We start from the raw sequence: 15727 nt of genomic DNA on the forward strand, positions 1-15727 counted from the left end.
AACATGATATGGTTACATGGAAACGTGAGTACTGAGACATGAACATGGGCACTGGATGGATGACATGAGCGTGGAACATGAGACATAACATGACATGGGGCATGGAAACTGACATGACGTAGTTTCATGAAAACATCAGTGCCCAAACATGAGACATGAATAACGAATACATGAACTCGATCGTGAAACGTGAGGCATGAATACATAAGGGACATTATAACTCCTCTCCAAAATGTCATTAAGCCATCATTATGTCGATACTCGTAATCCTTGCCCGACACACAACATATACCTTGCTTTCCTTAACAACTTTCGTCTCCTACCTCAAATGTCTTTGAAATCTCATTTAGAATCATTAAATATTACTCCTTACTCATCAACATGTCGAATACGTCATACCCTTCGTGGGTCTATTCGCGGTATGCTAACGGAGAAATTTCTTAGGTGTAACATTCTCCCCCTCTGTTGGAACATACGTCCTCAAATGATAACATTCAGGATTCTACAAAAATTTTGCCAGAGTTTCCCCTGTAATATGGCACTACCAACCTGTCACAACAGCCCATAATATCATTGCCTCACAGGGCTACATCACAATAGCATTATAAATTGGCCACACACGACCAAAATCATGAAAAGAAAGCTTACATACCTCAAAATCTTGGTGTTTCATCATAAATCTCTTCTGCGGGCTGAAACAAGTGCAGGTACATGGATTTCATATCCTCCTCGGCTTCCTATGTAGCTTCCTTAACTTTCTGACTCCTCCACAGGACTTTCACTGAGGCTATTTCCTTAGTCCTCAACTTGCGATTCTGTCGGTCAAGAATGGCTATGGGGATCTCTTCATACGTCAAACTATCCTTAACTGTTATAGTATCAGTAGGAACAACCAACGACAGGTCTCCTACACACTTCCCCAATTTGGACACGTGAAACACGGGACATACAGCAGCCAAACCTTGTGACAACTCAAGTTCATAAGATACTAGTCTGACCTTTCGTAGAATTATGTACGGTCCAATATATTTGGGGCTGAGTTTGCCTTTCTGGCCAAATCTCATGACACCCTTCATGGATGAGACTCTAAGGAACACCCTATCATCTACTGAAAATTTTAAGTCCATTCGCCTCACATCTGTGTAAGACTTCTGGTGACCCTGAGCCATTTTCAAACGCTCCTGTATTAACTTAACTTTCTCTATAACCTGGTGTAACACCCCGCATCTTGGAACTAAGTTTAAGCTCATATCATTTAAGTTCTAGTGGGTTGACAGGCCTATTTCGGGCAGCGATAACTCCTCGATTAGTTGTGAATCTGGAAGAAATTCCTTGGTGAAAGTTGTAGCCCTATTATCAAGCTTTCCAACGGTATATTATGGAGATTAAATGGATATATGTGCAAAGAGTTATGCCCATTTAACTGGAGCCTGTTCGCTGGAAAATTGTCTGCGTTACGGCGACGAGTTACGGACCGTAACTCGTGTTACGGGCCGTAACAGTGAACCGTAACACAGACGAAATTTCCAGAACCTCACTGGAAATTTCGTTCACAATACGGTCCCAAGATACGGTCCGTCCCTTAGTGTTACGGACCGTACCTTGTGTTACGGACCGTAACACAGGGAAAATTTCCAGAAAATCTCTGGAAATTTTCATCAGGATACGACCCGACGTTACGGACCGTACCCTGTGTTACGGTACCGTAACATTGGCGTGTTTTGGTCCGCAGTTGAGTTTCGGGTCAACTAACTTCGGGAGGCCATAACCCTATCGTAAGTTGAGAATTTGGGAAAACTCAAAGAATGAAAGTTGTAGATAATTGAAATATCTTTCCAACCAGAGGTTGTGGGTTCACAGGCGACGTCGGGATTGGGAGATATGAGCGTTTTAAGACAGAACAGTCCCGACCCGTTTTCAAGTTGGGTCAATCCATTTTCCCTTGGTATAAGTAGAAAATGAAACCCTAAAGCCTCATTTTTTCCCCTCATATCAGATTTTAGAGAGAGGAAAAAGAGAGAGATATTTAGAGAGAAGAAGGAGAAAATCAACCCATTTTGAGGCCCCGAATCCTAAAGCTCGTGAAGGATACAGTGTAGAACAAGTTGTTGTCGTCATTTTAAGCTAAAGATCGGACTTGGGGGTGTTGATTTCGTGGTGACTACCCAAAAGGTAATATTTCTACTCCCTAATCACTTATAGTTGTGAATTGATGATTTATTTGGGAGAATAATGATTGGGTTTGTTTAGGATGATTATATGAACTATGTTAGAATTGTTGGGTTGTTGACTTGGGATTGTTGTATTCATATGAGTGATGAATAATGATGTTAATTACATCTAATTGAGATTGTAGAATCATCTAGAAGTAATAGAATGGGATTGGGTGAAGAAAACACCATTAATGAAGGTTGTGGAGCTTCATGCCCACTAAGTGTTTGATAAAATGCTTAGAAGACCAAAGCATGAATATTATTGCTAATATAGAATCCCTTTGACTTGTATTGATATAGATCAAAGTTGAAAGGGGTTGACGAACATTGTATTACGCTCAAAGGCTAGAATTAAGGTATGTGAGGCTAACTATCTACGTTAGGGAATGTTCATAATTCTCCCTACGCCTCATTCTTCATACTTGTTAGAGATTTGACTCAAATTATAGTTAACTCTAGTTTCATGAAATGATATAGAACTGTGATCTTCTAGAGTTGCAGTTACAGAATTCGTTCATGGTTGTCACTTTGAACATCATGAACCCAGCACGTAATCCTTATAGACTTATGCATTATTATCACATGAGTCTCAGTTAGTGTATAACCAGTTAACTACAAGAGTCCCAGAATCAGAAACAGTTATCATGCTATCAGCTATAGCCAGTCTCAGTTTTTGTAGAATATCAATGTTGAACACCTGTATCTGTACTTTTGGGCCCTAGGCCACAGTTTATGCATACGTATTGCTTGGGCCAGAGGCCACAGTTTTTGTGCACATTATTTGGGCCCCAGGCCACAGTTATATTTACAGTTTTACAGGTGATTCTTCATCCAGAACAGGGAGTACTTCAGCTTCTTGCTTTCCTGTTTAGTTCAGTTTCAGTTTTTAGTTTTCAGTTTCAGTATCAGCTCCAGTATTTTATTACTTCAGTTGCTTTACATACCAGTACAATTCAAATGTACTGATGTCCCTTTTTATTGTTTGGGGGCCTGCATCTCGCGATGCAAGTAACGATACACAGGTTGACGACCCAGTTAATTAGGAGTGCAAGTATCAGCTACTGGTGAGCCCCACCTTCCTTCGGGGCGTTGTCAGCTACCCAGTTATTTCAGTTTATAGACAACTCTATCATTCAGTACTCTTAGAGGCTTCATAGACACAGTTCAGACAGTCAGATGTTTACTATATTAGCCTTGTTGGCAGATGTTCAATTGTTTTGGTTTAGCCATGTTTGCTACTTTCAGATATGTTCAGATTGTCTAAGTATTTCCGCATTATGACACTTCAGTGAGACTTTTAGTTAAATCAGCATGTATTCGTTTTATTTTATAAATTAGTTATGTTTTGGTATCACATGTTGATTCAGCCAGCCAGTTGGTTCGCTCGGTCACAGGCAGTCAGGCACCGGGTGCCGTGTTACGTCCAGGCCCAGGTTCGGGGCGTGACAAAGCTTGGTATCAGAGCCCTAGGTTCAAGTGTCTTAGGGAGTCTATGAAGCCGTGTCTAGTGGGGTCTCTTTTATATGTGTGAGGGCCCCACACGTATAAACAGTTGACCACCAAGACATTCAGGATTTGTTTCACTTCTTTCATACTCTAGATCGTGCAAGATAGAGTAATGTTTTTAGGAATTCTTCTAACTCGGACGAATTACGTATTTCAGAAATGGCTCCAAAGAGGAAGTACATCAAGAAAAATACGACTGCTAGCCAAAGGGTTACCGATGACGCAGCAACAGAAGGGGGCACTCAGGCCCAGGCAGCCGCCACAGCTAATGTCGCTGCTACACCTTCCAATACTTCTGATGCAGATGTTAGAGGAGCTATTCAGCTGCTCACTCAAATTTTGGCAAATCAGGCCCAACGACATGAAACGGCCCCTAGCTCAGGCGCTAGTAGTGGGTCAAACAGTTCTAGGACTCAGGAGTTCATGCGGATGAAGCCGCCAGTGTTCACAGGGTTAAAGAAGGAGGAAGACCCCCAGAATTTCATTGATGGACTCCAGAAAATATTTCGGGTGATGCATGCTACTGATACAGAGGCAGCGGAATTCGGGGCTTTCCAGCTGCAAGATGCGGCCCATATTTGGTATGAGACATGGGAACAGTCCCGAGGGGAGGATGCACCTTCTGCTACTTGGGACGAATTTGCAGACGTTTTTATTGAACACTTCATGCCAATTGAGGTTAGAGAAGCCAAGGCTATAGAGTTTGAGAATCTAAGGCAGAAGGACATGACTGTTCAGGACTATTACCTCAAGTTCGTGTCATTGTCCAGACATGCTCCTCACATGGTTCCTGATATGAGAGTCATGGTTAGGAGATTTGTACTTGGGCTTAAACCCGAGTTGCACAGGGATGCCAACACAGTTGCTCAGAACGACAAGATGACTATTTCCAAGATACTGGCATTCGTGCAAGGTAACGAGACAAGAATGATAGAAGAAGAAGCCCTACAGAAGCAAAAAGATAGGGAGTTTAGCAAGAGGGCTAAGTCTGCTGGTAATTTCAGTCATGGGGGATCTCAAGGTGATGGCAACCGTCAGTTTTTTAAGAATAGGTCGTCAAGACCTACTCCCTTAACAGCTAGTGCCCCATTTCAAAGGTCCAAGTTTAACCAGAAAGACCGGAACTTCGGAACGACAGACTCACATTCACAGGCCAGCGTGACCAACCGTGGTTTTCAACACCATACATGCAACACTTGTGGTAAGAAACATTCAGGAGTATGCCGTTTGGGCATGAATGGTTGTTTCGGGTGTGGTCAGCCGGGTCATTTTCTGCCGGATTGTCCGTCCGCAAGACGAAATACCGAAGGTAACAATAATGTAGCTCAGTCCTCAAATTCAGCAACTCCCCGAAATTTCCAAGCCCAGCAGGGGCGCGGAGCAGCAAAGCCCGGTAATACGGGCGGTGGTCAGAATCGTCTGTATGCATTGACAGGCCGTCAGGATACAGAGGCTAGAGCAGATGTTGTTACAGGTACTCTAACAGTTTTCACTTTCGATGTATATGCCCTTATTGACCCAGGATCCACTCTATCTTATGTAACCCCTTTTGTTGCTAAGAAATTTGGTACTGAACCCGAAAAATTGTGTGAACCCTTTGAGGTGTCCACCCCCGTTGGGGAATCACTCACAGTTAGACATATGTATAGGGGTTGCCCAGTTTTAGTCTATCACCGCAGAACCATAGCTGATTTAGCAGAATTAGAAATGGTAGACTTCGATGTGATCATGGGCATGGATTGGTTAGCTTCATGTTATGCCACAGTATGTTGTAGAACTAAAGTGGTAAGATTTGAGTTCCCTAATGAGCCAATCATAGAATGGAAGGGTAATTCAGTAGTACCCAGGGGTAGGTTCATTTCTTACTTAAAGGCCAGAAAAATGATTTCCAAAGGTTATATCTATCACCTAGTTCGGGTCAAGGATTCAGATGCTCATACTCCAACTCTCCAATCTGTTCCAGTTGTAAATGAATTTCCGGAAGTCTTCCCGGAAGATCTTCCAGGAGTCCCTCCTGACAGGGAAATTGAGTTTGGAATTGATTTACTTCCCGGTACTCAGCCGATATCTATTCCGCCATACAGAATGGCTCCAGCAGAGTTGAAAGAGTTAAAAGCCCAGTTGAAAGATCTACTTGATAAGGGGTTTATTAGGCCTAGCGTTTCGCCGTGGGGTGCACCAGTCCTATTTGTCTGAAAGAAGGATGGTTCTTTACGTATGTGTATAGATTACCGTCAGCTGAACAAGGTCACCATTAAGAACAGGTACCCTCTTCCTAGAATCGATGACTTATTTGATCAGCGGCAAGGCGCCCAATGCTATTCCAAGATTGACCTCAGAACAGGTTATCATCAGTTGAAGGTTAAGGAAGTTGATATTCCTAAGACAGCTTTTAGGACCCGTTATGGCCATTTTGAATTTCTTGTTATGTCATTTGGGTTGACAAATGCACCAGCTGCTTTCATGGATCTTATGAACAGAGTCTTCAAGCCTTATCTCGATTTATTCGTCATTGTCTTTATTGACGATATTTTGGTGTATTCCCGTAATGAGGCCGAACATGCAGAACATCTCAGAATAGTATTACAAACTCTTAAAGATTGTGAGCTTTTTGCGAAATTCTCAAAGTGTGAGTTTTGGCTTAAATCAGTGGCATTCTTAGGCCATGTGATCTCGGGTGAAGGTGTTAAAGTTGATTCTCAAAAGATCGACGCCGTAAAGAGTTGGCCCAGACCCACCTCAGTTACTGAAATAAGAAGTTTCTTGGGTCTGGCAGGCTATTATCGCCGCTTCGTAGAAGGGTTTTCTTCTATCTCTGCTCCGTTGACTAAGTTGACTCGGAAGAAAATTAAGTTCCAATGGTCAGATGCTTGTGAGCGAAGCTTTGAAGAGCTGAAGAAAAGATTGACTTCTGCACCAGTTTTGACGTTGCCAGAGGGAACCGAAGGATTCGTAGTTTATTGTGACGCTTCGGGAGTTGGTCTCGGATGTGTCTTAATGCAGCATGGTAAGGTTGTAGCTTATGCATCCCGTCAGCTCAAGGTTCACGAAAGGAATTACCCGACTCATGACTTGGAGTTGGCAGCGGTAATTTTTGCACTTAAAATATGGCGACATTATTTGTATGGAGTGCACGTTGATATTTTCACAGATCATAAAAGCCTGCAGTATATCTTCAAGCAAAGGGAGCTAAATCTTAGACAGAGGAGATGGCTTGAATTGCTTAAAGATTATGATGTGGATATTCTTTATCATCCGGGAAAAGCGAATGTTATAGCGGATGCTCTTAGTCGGCATTCCATGGGGAGTTTAGCCCACGTGGAGGTGGATAAGAGAATTATGACGAAGGAAGTTCACCGTTTGGCCAATCTTGGAGTTCGACTTTTAGAATCCGGAGATAGTGGTGTGGTTGTTCTGAATAGTGCTCTTTCCTCTTTAGTCGTTGAAGTCAAAGAGAAACAATTTAGTGATCCCTATTTGTTGCAGCTGAAGGAAGGGATTCACAAGCATAATACAACAACTTTTGAACAAGGGGGAGATGATGGTGCCTTGAGGTACCAAGGCAGATTATGTGTCCCAGATGTAGATGGGCTCAGAGAGCGAATCATGTCAGAAGCTCACAATTCCAGGTATTCCATTCACCCAGGTTCCACTAAGATGTATCATGATCTCAAGGAGATTTACTGGTGGAACGACATGAAGAAAAATGTGGCAGATTTTGTAGCTAAGTGCCTGAACTGCCAACAGGTGAAAGCTGAACACCAGAGGCCGGGTGGCTTGGCCCAGAATATTGACATTCCTGTTTGGAAATGGGAAATGATCAATATGGATTTTATATCAGGTTTACCTCGTTCAGCTAAGAGACATGACTCTATTTGGGTGATCGTTGACCGGCTTACTAAGTCAGCACACTTCTTGCCAGTAAAGACCACATATTCAGCAGAAGATTATGCCAAGCTGTATATTAGCGAGATTGTCAGATTGCATGGGACACCAGTGTCCATTATTTCAGATCGTGGTTCTCAGTTTACAGCGAATTTCTGGAAATCCTTTCAGAAAGGATTGGGAACCAAGGTGAACCTCAGCACAGCTTTTCATCCACAAACAGATGGCCAGGCAGAGCGTACTATTCAGACTCTGGAGGACATGTTAAGAGCATGCGTTTTGGATTTCAAGGGTAGTTGGGATGATCACTTGCCACTCATTGAGTTTTCCTATAATAATAGTTATCATGCTAGTATTGGGATGGCACCATTTGAAGCTCTGTATGGGCGAAGATGCAGATCACCTATTGGGTGGTTTGAAGTAGGTGAAGCAGAGTTGTTAGGACCAGATTTGGTTTACCAAGCTATGGAGAAAGTCAAGTTAATACAAAAGCGTTTGAAGAAAGCTCAGAGTCGCCAAAAGTCTTATACAGATGTGAGATGAAGGGACTTAGAATTCTCAGTTGATGATTGGGTGTTCCTTAAAGTCTCACCCATGAAAGGGGTTATGAGATTTGGTAAGAAAGGGAAGCTAAGTCCCAGATATATTGGACCTTACAGAATTTTACGAAAGGTTGGTTTAGTGGCTTATGAACTTGAGTTACCACAAGATTTGGCTGCTGTACATCCCGTGTTTCACGTGTCCATGTTGAGGAAGTGTGTAGGAGACCCATGGTTGGTTGTTCCTACTGACCCTATAACAGTTGAGGACGGGTTAACTTACGAGGAGATCCCTATAGCCATTCTTGATCGTCAAGTTCGCAAGTTGAGAACTAAGGAAGTAGCCTCAGTAAAAGTCTTATGGAGGAGTCAGAAGGTTGAAGAGGCCACATGGGAAGCCGAAGAGGACATGAAATCTAGATATCCCCACTTGTTTGAAGAGCAGGCAGATAATCTTCAAGGTAAATACCTTTAGTTTTCATGTCATGTTCCTTATGTATTCACGCCTCACGTTTCACGTTCAAATTCATGTATTCATGTTTGCATGTAATCAAGCCATGTCCAGCCATTTTTATTAACCATTATCCATCATTCGAGGACGAATGATCCCAAGGGGGAGATATTGTAACACCCCGCATCTTGGAACTATGTTTAAGCTCATATCATTTAAGTTCTAATGGGTTGACAGGCCTATTTCGGGCAGCGATAACTCCTCGATTAGTTGTGAATCTGGAAGAAATTCCTTGGTGAAAGTTGTAGCCCTATTATCAAGCTTTCCAACGGTATATTATGGAGATTAAATGGATATATGTGCAAAGAGTTATGCCCATTTAACTGGAGCCTGTTCGCTGGAAAATTGTCTGCGTTACGGTGACGAGTTACGGACCGTAACTCGTGTTACGGGCCGTAACAGTGAACCGTAACACAGACGAAATTTCCAGAACCTCACTGGAAATTTCGTTCACAATACGGTCCCAAGATACGGTCCGTCCCTTAGTGTTACGGACCGTACCTTGTGTTACGGACCGTAACAATGGACCGTAACACAGGGAAAATTTCCAGAAACTCTCTGGAAATTTTCATCAGGATACGACCCGACGTTACGGACCGTACCCTGTGTTACGGTACCGTAACATGGGCGTGTTTTGGTCCGCAGTTGAGTTTCGGGTCAACTGACTTCGAGAGGCCATAACCCTATCGTAAGTTGAGAATTTGGGAAAACTCAAAGAATGAAAGTTGTAGATAATTGAAATATCTTTCCAACCACAGGTTGTGGGTTCACAGGCGACGTCGGGATTGGGAGATATGGACGTTTTAAGACAGAACAGTCCCGACCCGTTTTCAAGTTGGGTCAATCCCTCATTTCAGATTTTAGAGAGAGGAAAAAGAGAGAGATATTTAGAGAGAAGAAGGAGAAAATCAACCCATTTTGAGGCCCCGAATCCTAAAGCTCGTGAAGGATAAAGTGTAGAACAAGTTGTTGTCGTCATTTTAAGCTAAAGATCGGACTTGGGGGTGTTGATTTCGTGGTGACTACCCAAAAGGTAATATTTCTACTCTCTAATCACTTATAGTTGTGAATTGATGATTTATTTGGGAGAATAATGATTGGGTTTGTTGAGGATGATTATATGAACTATGTTAGAATTGTTGGGTTGTTGACTTGGGATTGTTGTATTCATATGAGTGATGAATAATGATGTTAATTACATCTAATTGAGATTGTAGAATCATCTAGAAGTAATAGAATGGGATTGGGTGAAGAAAACACCATTAATGAAGGTTGTGGAGCTTCATGCCCACTAAGTGTTTGATAAAATGCTTAGAAGACCAAAGCATGAATATTATTGCTAATATAGATTCCCTTTGACTTGTATTGATATAGATCAAAGTTGAAAGGGGTTGACGAACATTGTATTACGCTCAAAGGTTGGAATTAAGGTATGTGAGGCTAACTATCTACGTTAGGGAATGTTCATAATTCTCCCTACGCCTCATTCTTCATACTTGTTAGAGATTTGACTCAAAATATAGTTAACTCTAGTTTCATGAAATGATATAGAACTGTGATCTTCTAGAGTTGCAGTTACAGAATTCGTTCATGGTTGTCACTTTGAACATCATGAACCCAACACGTAATCCTTATAGACTTATGCATTATTATCACATGAGTCTCAGTCAGTGTATAACCAGTTAACTACAAGAGTCCCAGAATCAGAAACAGTTATCATGCTATCAGCTATAGCCAGTCTCAGTTTTTGTAGAATATCAATGTTGAACACCTGTATCTGTACTTTTGGGCCCTAGGCCACAGTTTATGCATACGTATTGCTTGGGCCAGAGGCCACAGTTTTTGTGCACATTATTTGGGCCCCAGGCCACAGTTATATTTACAGTTTTATAGGTGATTCTTCATCCAGAACAGGGAGTACTTCAGCTTCTTGCTTTCCTGTTTAGTTCAGTTTCAGTTTTCAGTTTTCAGTTTCAGTATCAGTTCCAGTATTTTATTACTTCAGTTGCTTTACATATCAGTACAATTCAAATGTACTGATGTCCCTTTTTATTGTTTGGGGGTCTGCATCTCGCGATGCAGGTAACGATACACAGGTTGACGACCCAGTTAATTAGGAGTGCAAGTATCAGCTACTGGTGAGCCCCACCTTCCTTCGGGGCGTTGTCAGCTACCCAGTTATTTCAGTTTATAGACAGCTCTATCATTCAGTACTCTTAGAGGCTTCATAGACACAGTTCAGACAGTCAGATGTTTACTATATTAGCCTTGTTGGCAGATGTTCAATCGTTTTGGTTTAGCCATGTTGGCTACTTTCAGATATGTTCAGATTGTCTAAGTATTTCCGCATTATGACACTTCAGTGAGACTTTTAGTTAAATCAGCATGTATTCGTTTTATTTTATAAATTAGTTATGTTTTGGTATCACATGTTGATTCAGCCAGCCAGTTGGTTCGCTCGGTCACAGGCAGTCAGGCACCGGGTGCCGTGTTACGTCCAGGCCCAGGTTCGGGGCGTGACACCTGGTAAACCAAATCTGATCTTAACAGCTCTGCTTCACCAACTTCGAATCAACCAATTGGTGATCTACACCTTTGCTTAAAAGGGTTTCCAATAGCGTTATCCCAATACTAGCATGGTAGTTATTTTTGTAAGTAAACTCAATAAGAGGCAGGTGGTCATCCCAATTACTATTGAAATCAAGGACACATGGTTACTGAACTAAATGAATACATGACTACTAAACTGCTGAGATACTAAATTGAATGTCTATTGAACTGACTGAAGACTGGCTGACTGAATACTGAGCTAACTGAATACTGGATTAGCTGAATACTGAGCTGGCATGAATACGTGAGTACCGGACTGATACCTGAGTACTAAGCTGACATAAATATCTGAGTATTGAACTAACATGAATATCATAACATGAGATCTGAATAGCGTATCTGTCTGACCATTTGTCTGAGGATGAAAAGCTGTGCTAAGGTTCACCTCCGTACCCAAATCCTTTCTGAAAGGATTTTCAGAAGTTCGTTGTGAACTGAGCACCAAAATCTGAAATAATGGACACTAGGGTCCCATACAATCCGGAAATTTCATTAACATATGACTTGGCATAATCTTCTTGTTCAATCTGTGGTCTTAACTGGCAAGAAGTGCGCTGACTTCATAAGTCTGTCCACAATCACCGAAATTAAATCATGCCTCCTAGCTGAACGAGGTGGACCTGATACAAAGCCCATATTGATCATTTCCCATTTCCAGACAGGAATATCAACATTCTGAGTCAAGCCACCAAGCCTCTGGTGTTTGGCTTTCACCTGCTGACATTTCGGGCACTTAGCTACAAAATCTGCTACATCCTTCTTCATATCGTTCCACCAGTAAATTTCCTTGATATCATGATACACCTTAGTGAAACCTGGGTAAATGGAATACCTGGAATTGTGAGCTTCTGACATGATTCGCTCTCTGAGTCCATCAACATCTGGAATGCATAATCTACCTCGATATCTCAAGGTACCATTATCTCCCTCCTGTTCAAAAGCTAAGGCTTTCTATTCATGAATCCCCTCTTTCATCTACAACAAGTAGGAATCACCAAACTGCTTCTCTCTAACTTAAATGATCAAGCAGGAATGCCCTGTTCTGGCAATAACTCCACCCACTTCGGAGTCTGAAAGTCGAATTCCTAGCTTGGAGAAGTAGTGAAATTCTTTCACCTTAGTTTTCTTGTCTGCCTAAATCATGAGTTGTACTTCTCATACTTGATTTTTTTTTTTTGAGATACATCCTAAAATACTCATAGTACGGTTGTACGCTAAGTCTTTTACGAGCACCTTAGAGATTACAGTCTTGTGCAATGGCACTACCCTTATGACACATAACTAGGCATGATCTCATAGCTTTTCTGTGATCGCCCAATCGATAGTAATTGAACTTGACACGATTCGTTCGACGATCATTCTACTCACTTCGGGTTTCCTCTAAGATGAGGCATATTCCTTATGGAGACTATCTCATTATGCCAACTTAACTGAACTGAGGCCCTTCATATCTCATACTAACCATTCAAGTCTTCAATTATCTCGCTGGACTTACTAGCGATTTATGCATCTCCCCCTTAGACCAAGGCTAACGTCTTATACTTATAAATTCTTCTCTTCTGATGGGATTGCAATTAACATTCCTTATCTCCTGTAATTCCTTTGTATTCTACAACACTGACGATTTTTTTTTGACTCATATCTGAGCAATTCCTCATAGGGAAAAACTAAATTTACTTACATGAACAGGTTGCTACTGTATTCGTAACTGGCATATCCCATCTTAACGACTTAACTCTGCTCACACTGTAAATATTAGGACAACCCCTTTTTGACAACTCTTAAAGGCTATTCTTCTGTAGTTTGCTCTTTTACGACTTAGCTGATTTCTTCTTCCACTAATCACTCTACTCTGAACTTAACTTAAGTCCTTGGTTTCTAACACACATTCGGATGTATCCGAACTGTCACCCACTCAAGGTGTTCATCTGAATAGGAGATCAAATTATATTTCTCAAGGTCAGCCGTACTCGTAACTTAGTCAAATCTTATCATTACTGTTGACATGGCTTTTCCAGACATATTACGAACTTATATCTTATTTTCCTTCTATTTCTAGGAAAAAAAAATTGGCAGAGTTTCCTCTGTATTTCTTACTATCACGAAACCTGCTCGCAGAAAATACCAATAATGCCTCACAAGGCCAACATATATACATATATCATATCATATCGTAGCCACACAGGGCTCCAAATTTCGACAACAGTATAAAAATGATGAACTTACCTCATATGTCTAACTCAAACTGTACCTGTTACACTTTTCTGTTTATTTTCCCTTTCAATCTTTAACTGCAGATGGAGTGGGTCCTGATGACTTCCGGTAGAAAACTGTCTACCACCACTCCCTTGAGATCCTCCATGATTTACCTTTTTCCTGTTGACTTAACTCCTTTTCTAATTTCTCTGATATCCTCCCCCTGATGTATTCCATTCTCCTTTCTCAAGAACATCATTATCATTCAACATACCATTCATTCCACTATACCCCTTCTCGGGCAACTTACATTGTATTCCACTTTCAATAGCACTTGAAGTCTCATTCGTTACCAGTAAGTACTGCACAATTGTACCCCCTATGGGTAAACATCCTTACTTGGACCTTGAATTTTCTGTTCATCTCCTGCGCATTCGAAACGTACGTAATTCGAGAGGAAGAGAAGTTTCTTATTGCTCTAAGCTTCATGGCACGATCTAGAATAGAAAGAAATGAGACAATCCTGAATGTCTTGGTGGTCAACTGTTTATATGTGTGGCACGCACACACATATAAAAGTGACCCCACTGGACACGGTTTCATAGACTCCCTAAGACACTTGAACCTAGGCTCTGATACCAAGCTTTGTCACGCCCCGGACCATAGCCTGGACGTAACACGGCACTCGGTGCCTGACTGCATGTGACCGAGCGAACCACATGACTTGCTAAACCATCATGATACATAACATAAGCGGAATATAACGTGAATGCATGATGAGCCTTTATAAAACGTAATAATTCATAATACTAAATAATGTATTTGTTTAAACATGAGTGAGCCAAAATGGCTATACGACTCTAAATGTCTGACATGGCATAACTGACTTATCTAGTCTATGAAACCTCTATCATGAGTCTGACTGGAAAACATACTTACTGGGACAAGGCCCCCAGCATACCTTTAGATGCATAATTAATCATAAAACAAAAGTTGACTAAACCCCGAATGAGATGGGGCTCACCAATAAGCTGATACGAATGTTGTCCTACTGAGCAGATGTGTCGTCCTGTATATCAGTACCTGCATCGTGAAATGCAGGCCCCCGGGCAATAAAAAGGGGACGTCAGCACATTGAATGTACTGGTATGTAAAACAACCGGAAGAAATAACATGGAACATGGAATAACATAGTAAGAACTGAAACTGAAAACTTTGACATGAACATGAGCATGAGCATGAGTACATATATATATATATATATATATATAACATGAGTAAAATATGATAAGTAGGGAGAGCATTTCATAAACCGACATAACATGTCATATCATATCATATCATATCACCACGTGGGTACGTGGAGTCTGGTACCTCGCCGGATCAGCAGAGCCCCTATACCTTGCCAGGGTATAAGGTAGTAATTTACCATGTGGGTACGTGGAGTCTGGTACCTCGCCGGACCAGCAGAGCCCTCATACCTTGCCTGAGGTAGTAAGGTACCTGATGGATCCATTCAGTGTAAAATTAAGGTATCGTCCTAACTGGGCGGAGCGATCCTTGTCCTATGGTGGCTACATAGTTTCAGGCTATCTGAGCCTTCTCGGTAATTCGTGCAACTCCCAAAAACATGAACATAATATAATTGGCTAAGAAGCCCATGATTTTCGTGAATTAACTTGTAATCATGATTCCACGAAATAACTTGAAACATGGTTTCGTGAATTAACTTGTAATCATGGTTTCATGAAATAATCTTGTAAACATGGTTTCATGCAATATTCTTGTAAACATGGTTTCATGAAATAATCTTGTAAACATGGTTTCATGAAATAATCTTGTAAACATGGTTTCATGAAATAATCTTGTAAACATGGTTTCATGAAATAATCTTGTCATAGTCTTGCAAACATGTTCTTGATTCATGAGTAGTAAGAATATTTCGAAATCATATATATAATTGACTTGAAAACATGCTTATAACTTGCAAAATAAACTCATGCAATTTCATATGAACATAATGAGAACACATGAGGAAGAATTCATGATTCATGGATTAAGCTAGGATTCCTAATATCAATAATGGAAGATTAGGAATACAATAACGAACATAGATACGAAATTCGTATACATACATACATGATTACGGGCTACCAATATGTTGGATTTAATGCCCTAGGATTTGAACTTCATATATTTTTACGAAACGAATCATGGGGAAGAACGTAGAGATTCTCACATGTAGATGGAAGTTCTACATACCTTAA

General features: G+C 41.2%; 1 protein-coding gene across 1 annotated transcript; it reads left to right on the forward strand.

The window, feature by feature from the left end:
* The first annotated feature begins 3878 nt into the window (after positions 1-3878).
* LOC132639863 (uncharacterized) lies at positions 3879-8893 on the forward strand. The gene is made up of 8 exons (XM_060356254.1): positions 3879-4122; positions 4522-5221; positions 5291-5370; positions 5503-5613; positions 5947-6681; positions 6985-7070; positions 7896-8115; positions 8832-8893. Exons 1-8 carry the CDS (start codon positions 3879-3881, stop codon positions 8891-8893), a joined length of 2238 nt encoding a protein of 745 aa, XP_060212237.1.
* The last annotated feature ends 6834 nt before the right edge of the window (positions 8894-15727 follow it).

The sequence above is a fragment of the Lycium barbarum genome, chromosome 5 (assembly GCF_019175385.1).
Source record: "Lycium barbarum isolate Lr01 chromosome 5, ASM1917538v2, whole genome shotgun sequence".
Classification (NCBI taxonomy): Eukaryota; Viridiplantae; Streptophyta; class Magnoliopsida; order Solanales; family Solanaceae; genus Lycium; species Lycium barbarum.

Coding starts and splice junctions, on each gene's coding strand:
- LOC132639863 (XM_060356254.1), top strand. CDS start 3,879: ATGGCTCCAAAGAGGAAGTACATCAAGAAAAATACGACTGCTAGCCAA. Junction 4,123..4,521: donor CGCTAGTAGTGGGTCAAACA/GTTCTAGGACTC, acceptor CTGATATGAGAG/TCATGGTTAGGAGATTTGTA. Junction 5,614..5,946: donor CAGAAAAATGATTTCCAAAG/GTTATATCTATC, acceptor GTATGTGTATAG/ATTACCGTCAGCTGAACAAG.